A 7,487-nucleotide genomic window follows, 5' to 3' on the forward strand; every position below is an offset into this window, starting at 1 on the left:
TAAAATCAATTTAAAACACACATTTATAAAAATAAATAAATAAAATTGACCACTACAAATGAGCTAAAAAGCAATGAGTAATTTTTCTTAAATTTGCAGTTTTATTTACGAATGTAGTATGTACGGAAGTAGAAGTAGAGAAATTGTGATAGAATCATACCCAGATTATAAAACCTATTTAATTTCATAAATTAATAATGGCAGTGTTTTAATAAGTATAGTACTAGAAGGAATTAAAAGAGGGATACTAATACAATAATTCAAAGCTCTAATTAATGGGCACAAATACTTAAAGAGTAAAATAAACCTATAGAACTTTATATGCATTTGTTTATTTACAAATTATAGCATTTTTCTTATGCCAAGATCAGCATTTCTACTCAGTAAATCAAAGGTATTTATCATAATCTTTAAAATGCTTTATGACCAGGGAACATAGCATACTTTTGTATTAAACTTAGCTATTCAAATGTTACCAAAGAACATTTGCATCCTGTATTAAGCATGTGAGAATACTGAGAAGGGAAGCTTAAGGCGATATTAACTTTATCAGTCCCATATGACCAGTCACTGTTTACACTGGAGCTCTGACTTCCTCACATCAAGAGCAGGAAATGCAGATATATGTGCAATCTCATAACCTAACTTTTTAAAAAAAAGGTGTTTAGCCCAAGGATTAGCTCTTAATCTTTTATTGTTTTTAAAGGGCTGTTTATCTCCCAAAACAGTTTAAGCTACCGGATAATAGGTATTCAATAAAAAGGTATTTCTCTCCCCATTTAAATTACTGTAAACAAGGCTCTAAAGTGGGAACTGTAGACAGCCGTATTAGAATCCAGAGGTTTGTAGGCATGTCGTCTCCCTAATGCTGTCACGACCAGGTTTGGGAAGCTTATTATCTCAGAGCTCACTGAGTGCTGTAAGCCAGGTCAGCCTCCTGTCCTAACGGCGGGCAAGAGTTTTCCGAAAAGGCTCCAGTTCTTTAATTTTCAGAAGCCATTTGAACCAAGCTCCACTGTGACTAAAACAATCAGTCCTCGTGTCTGAGAATCGCTTCGTACCGCTAACCACACTGCACAGACACAGCTTCGGGGGCTCCGGCCCCGGAGTTCTGCTCCCCTTTTGGAGAGGTAATTATTGTTTGTGGGTTTCATTCCCTGGAATCAGCTGACGCTTAGTCATCTATTGTGAACTTCAGCTGTTTAGGCTGGTGACATACTGAGTATGATAGGAATTCCAAAAAAGCCCAAGACCGAAATATACCAGTTAAAAAAAATTACAACTGTAAGTAATGCTTCGTCAAGAGGTAGTCCTGCCTTGTTATTTATGGTTATTTCAGAAGGCTTCAACACCTAGATGGCTCCTGAAGCCAGAAATTTCCATAGCAGAGGAATGCATGATTTGCTGTGAATCCTTTCAGCCCTCAATAGATGGGAAAAGATTGAAATGCTCTGGAGAGGAGTCCTCTTTATTTTTTTAATGAAAGGCTGTATAATATATTTTCTCTATGGCCGCAGCAGCTGTCAGGGAGAGCATCTCAGTTCAGCTCTATTACGGGAGAGGCAAGGCCCCATCCTATGGCATCGGGATGCTCTGAGGGGCCAGGGCTGATTGACAGCTTGTCACCGTGACGTCTTATTCCATCTCTGTTATGGAGAAAATTAATGTCACACCACCAGCCTTATGACTCGCTGTCATCTTAGAACCGCTCACCTTTTATCAATGCTCTAAATAACATTTCAAGCCCATCGTCTCACGGTGGACAATCTGGTCAAGGGACATTAAATCAGATGACTGTGAAATGTCATAATAAAAATGGAATGCTAACAACTTCTTCTCTAAACTAGCTCCTCTGGTTTTTAAACTGTGACAAGGGGGAGCCAGGGTTCAGCATACCCGTTCTGAAAAGGTCAGGCAATCGCTCTTGGTCTACCACCCATTACTACTCGCCCCCTATTGACCTTCCCTGCTTTCCTCCCCCCAAAAGAAGGGGGGGAAAAGAAAAAAAATGGAATTAGCCATCTTTTCAGAATGTGGTGATCAAATAATGGCTCACACAGTAATGTCTGTTTAATTTGTGGGGCTTCAGTGCTCCGCAATGAACCGCTGACTGACAGCAATGGAAAGCCTTTGCAGGCCCTTTCATAGGAGAGTGGGCCAGTTCATTTACTTCCTTACCACAACCAAATTCTTAAGTCTAACCTACATTTTCAAAAATGCATATGTTCTCACAGGAAAACATATCAATAATTTCCCAAATAACCTCCTTTATATGTTGCTCTAAATCAAGTGATAGTTCAGATATGATACAGCATTCATTCATCCATCTCATAATCTATATAATACATTGAAACCTTAAAATATAGGGCTTTGCCCTTGTATTGCTATGCCTAATTATAACACATGAGCTATTGCATACAGTGGCTTTTTGGCAAGTATGTCTATAGAGACGGATACAGGCCTAAGCTTGAAATTTAGGGCTAAAAAAATAGTATGTATTAATGTGGTTCACTTTTTAATATAATGAGAAGAATATAATCTGAGAATTAGCTGGAACATCCACATGATATTTTACATTTTATTGAAATAATAACATTTGAAAAAAGGTGTGGAAACAAATATTCACATTCTGAATGGAAATCACCAATTTAAGGAACCCCACCCAGCAAAATGAAAAAAAAAATCAATAATAGTTGGATTATTTCTAATTACCTAGCCTGCAGTATTATTCCAAAATTTGGCATAGTATCAAATATTAATTTGAGAAATATAGTATTATAATACCTAGAATAATTTTATATTAACACATATATTAATTAATTCCTTTACATTTTTTTAAATCCATGATGAGGGTCTCTTCTGCTAACAGCAGACTATATTTTGGTAGGTACCAAAATGTGAAACAATTTTCATAATTGCAATTATGTATTAGAAGATGCTTCACAATACCTTAGGCTCTTAGGTAGTTGAAAAATATATACTATTTAGCCTTGCTAAGTCACCTTCATTAAACTGTTTATGAGGACACCATTGGAGGATGAGTTGTACAAGCATTAGCAGACAGCTGATTCAGTGGAGATAGCCAGAATAAATTTGCTGAAGTGCACAGCCTGCTAATCTGTTTGAAGAATATTGTAGAGCATTAGTACCAGCACTTCATGTTATCTGCACAGCCTGATAAGGTACATCTTTATTAAATTCAGTTATTGAAAGGATGTCAGTCAGCAAATAGGAATATTTTAAAAATCTAAAAAAAATATTAAGCGGTCCTTTGTTAGTCAGAGCTTGGTTTCATAGCTGAGTGTCTAGAGGAGCCTTCTAAACACCTGGCAGCATCGTACAATACAAGCTTTGTCATTTTAAGTGGAAAAGCTTTTCCCCCAGTTTCATGGGTACTGAGGTATTCACTTTCCGAGCCTCCATTGAGAGAATGGTGGAGTAAGAGCTCCCCTCTCTGTTGATTCAAGAAAACTACATGGTGGGAAATGGAAAGTGTGAGGATGCTGGGAAAGAGGCAGCTTTGGTTGTGCATATTTTGGTTTGGTGAAAATTGAAGAGGGTACTTATTTTAGTGACTCACTATTCCAGCCCATCTCTCTACACTTGATTAAAAGGTAAGGAGGCTTCCTTTTGATTATCCTTCATATTCAATTAAAAAAGTAAAGGAACAAGTGAGGCTTTTCCAAACAGTTGAAAATAAGAATGATTTCTTGAAATACCCTCTAGTTACCAAGCTACTCATTAATGTAAGTGCCACTGACTCTATTTCAAACTTGGAAAGACAAAGAAATATGGATTGCAATAACAAAAAGTCAATGAATTAATTTTAAAGTAATATTGTGTAAATCTAACTTTCCTTTATAGGATGTTCCCTGCACGGTAATTGCACTGCCTGACAGAATCACTGAGGAGCATCTCAGAATCCAGACCTTGCTCTGGAAGAGGCTCTAGAAAAGACCTGGTGTCTAGGCATCTGTGGGGAATGCAAAAGTGTCTGCAAAGATAAGCGTGGCATTTGCATTTGCCCAGTTTTCTGCGCCTGCTGATTGATCTGTCAGACAGCCTTTCAGATGTACTTCCGTCACTCCAGGTAAATTATTTATAACCTCACTGGTCACACATGCCTCGAGGGGGGAGGGTTACATACGTACATATCTTTTTAATATTTCCTCCCGTTCTTTCTGGTCCTCCAGCGAGTTGACAGAGAGGTCAGAGATACTGACTGTGGCCGAGGCCGTCAGGGTGACCAGCAGCACCAGGTGTCCCTCACCCTCTTCCAGCTGCAATTCCAACTTGTGCGTCTGTTCCCTACTGAGGACCGACAGGTCGACCTGGCACCTGGAGACAGATGTTTTGAATTAGCAAGTGGCTTTTTCCCCCCCAACATCAAACAGTGGAAGTTCAGGCTGCTCACAGCAATGTGAAAAGTAAATCAATAGAAATAGTATTCGGACCATTGGAAGAATACATCCCTCTTTGCAAAATTCAGCCCCTGACTATCTTAGTGTCTAATTGCTGATTTCCTGTAAGATACAAAAGCGTGCTTATCTGATTCACTTACTGCCCATTGTCACCATATTCATAAATCGGCAGGGACTTCCAATGCCTGGAGGGCCTAGGTCAGTGGGGCCTTGCTTACAGAAAGGCTACCCTGAGTCTGAATTTTTGTATCACCTTTAAACCAATGGGTGTTTTTCCCCCTCATTTATAAATATAATGTAGAAAGCAATGATTAGAATATGCACTCTGGTGATGCCATACGTTTTACATTTTTAAAACCATGCCAATTTATTCATAGAGCACTTATAAATCTAAATAAAAAGCAAACCAATCCTCCGAAAACATCAAGTGTTATGTAGCAGATCCATCCTGGGAGGTTTCCTAACGTGGCAGCCCATGGACCACAAGCCAGTCTCGGGGCTGAACACCTTGCAAGCTCTTTTCATAAAAAGGACAATTGATTTGGAAGAGAAAGAGACTGTGGGAACCACAAGGCCGGTAAGCAGGGAGATAGGGGCAGATATGAATAAAAGGCATTTAAAACAGGAAATAGCCAATTACAAGAATCAATGTGGTAACCGAAACAGGACGCTCAGCTATCAGGGACAAATTAAATTTTTGCTCATTTTCTTCATTTTATTATTGTTTATTGTTTTGCTTTTAAATTAAACTGTTATGAATAGGGCCTCAAAGCTTACAGTTGTGCTCAAACATCTTTTTAAGCATGACTGATTTTAGGAATTGAATCCAAAGTTTGACATTTACCTTTTCTTTTTGCCTAAAAAAAGTGACAGCAGAGATAATCGGGGCTAGAAACAATTGGGAGGAAGAGGAATATGGATGCAAGAAATAGGGGAAAAAAATGAAAGAAAGGAAACACCCTGGTCAGTGACAGAAAAATGTGTGTGTGCTAAATGGTAACTATGGAGAAAGAAAGAAATGAGAGTCTGTGGCAAGTCTGAAAAATAGCTTCTTAAAGTTAGAATATATGTCAAATAACCTCATTGTTTCTGTAAATACAACATCCATTTCAATATACTCTCATGCTGTCTTTTAAACTCTAAAGGATGAAAGGACATATCAAATGCCATATAATATTCTAATTCAAATTTTTTTTTATTATTGACTTTAGAGAGAAGGAGGAAAAGAGAAAGACACACACACGCATGCACACACACACACACACAGAAACATCAATTTGTAGTTCCACTTATTTATGCATTCATTGGTTGATTGTTGTATGTACCTGACCAGGGATCAAACTCACAACCCTGGTGTATCAGGATGATGCTCTAACCAACTAAGCTACCCAGCCAGGGCTCTAATACTCTCATTTTAATTGCAATTAAGTTCTGGTCAATGACACCTGGAACAAATTAGCGTAAAAGAAATGCAATGGAAAAAAACAGCCAATCAAATGTATTCTCTAATAAAAGAAAAACATCAATATCATTTTCTGTAGATCTTTTCAGTATCTGGTACAGTGCCTCGCCTGTAGTTTGTTGAATGTGAATAAATCTTTGGACCGGATTAGGTGTATGATATTAACCCCTTGAGTGCCAACCAATATTCTAGGAACTATGCTACAAAATAGCCAAGGCATTTTTGCTGGTTTTACAGTAGTTTAGGAAAAAAATTATGAATCACAAGTAAATGAAGTTACATATTCAAAAACTTAAGGAAACCTTTACTACATTTGTTTTCATCTTTGACATATATTGTTTGCTGATTGTATTATAAAATACCAGTAGAAAAAAAATTTTGAATAGCGCTCCTGGCACTTTTGGCGAAAGACAGGAGGAGTGCGACTGCGCTCCCTGGCACTCTAGGGGTTAAAGAATTGAACAGAGATTATAATTCAGATAGTACTTCTGGTTGGATAAAGTTGGTATCAAGAAGGGTCTCTCACTCACTTTGATCACGCATTTCCCTGTCCTATCGTTGCCTTATTCTTTGGTGAGACACTGTATCAGTCATAAAACACAAAACAAATTAAAGCTTTCTGGGGGTTTTCCTTCTATGCCTATTCCCATTTCACATTGGTCATATAGATGCTGGGCTACTCCTTGTTTATAGTAGAGTTTTTGCATTTAATACTTTAGAGTTGGGGAAGGTGCTCTAAAGGTAATCTGGCCCAGCCATTGCAAATTGGCAACTTTCAGACCAAATCTGGTCCAGGGATTTGTTGATTTTTCCTTGTAGTATTAAAGTTTTGAAGTTAAATAATTTTAAAGATAGAGTAAATGTCCTCTGACTTAGTTACTGTTCCCAATACTGTCATTATTTATAACTGGCCTACTTCACTTAATTCTGTTCTTGGTTCAAATAGACATAAGGATTTGTGGTCCTTGAAATCTCCTGAATTTACCAATGAAAAACTGAAGGCCAGAGAAGTCATTGTCAGTTATTAGCAGAGCCAAGACCTGAACTTGGGACTCTGGAATCCAAGATCTAGGCTTTTTTTTCTTTTTCTTTTTTCTTGACCAGTCTGTCATTAGGTAATCATGCACCCCAGGAGGAAGTGTGTGCTGTTTGCAGTGGTTCTTAAACTGGATTCATTTTAGACAGAACAATTATCTCAGTTTTAAACTATGGAATTATGTAATTTTTATGCTTTAAATATATATACACTAGGGAAGAAAGCTGTAAGTTATTGCTCTTATCCTATCTAATAAAGAGGGAATATGCTAATTGACCATCACACCCTCACAAAGATGGTGACACCCACGGCCACAAGATGGCAGCACCCAGGCACCTCAGCCCTGCCGGCAGTGAATTTTCATGCGACCATTACCTTTCTAAAAAATCCTTACCCAAGGATATGATTATTTCTTTTAGATAATCTGTTCTCAGGGAGCAGTCCTAAGCCAACAGGTGGGCATCCCCCAAGGGTCCCAGACTGTGAGAGGGCACTGGCTGGGCTGAGGGACCCCCCATGTGCATGAATTTTCATGTACCGGGCCTCTAGTCTTATTTTTCACTGCTGC

General features: G+C 38.2%; 1 protein-coding gene across 11 annotated transcripts in view; it reads right to left on the minus strand.

Moving 5' to 3' along the window:
* MCTP1 (multiple C2 and transmembrane domain containing 1) overlaps window positions 1–7,487 on the minus strand; it is a 422,223-nt gene that overhangs the window by 173,385 nt on the left and 241,351 nt on the right. For all 11 annotated transcript variants that reach the window (XM_015571629.1, XM_015571627.1, XM_015571631.1 and 8 more), the window contains one exon: window positions 4,152–4,338. In XM_015571629.1, coding sequence (XP_015427115.1) covers window positions 4,152–4,338 — 187 coding nt within the window. The remainder of the gene's footprint in view (window positions 1–4,151; window positions 4,339–7,487) is intronic.

The sequence above is a fragment of the Myotis davidii genome, unplaced genomic scaffold (genome assembly GCF_000327345.1).
Source record: "Myotis davidii unplaced genomic scaffold, ASM32734v1 scaffold44, whole genome shotgun sequence".
NCBI lineage: Eukaryota > Metazoa > Chordata > Mammalia > Chiroptera > Vespertilionidae > Myotis > Myotis davidii.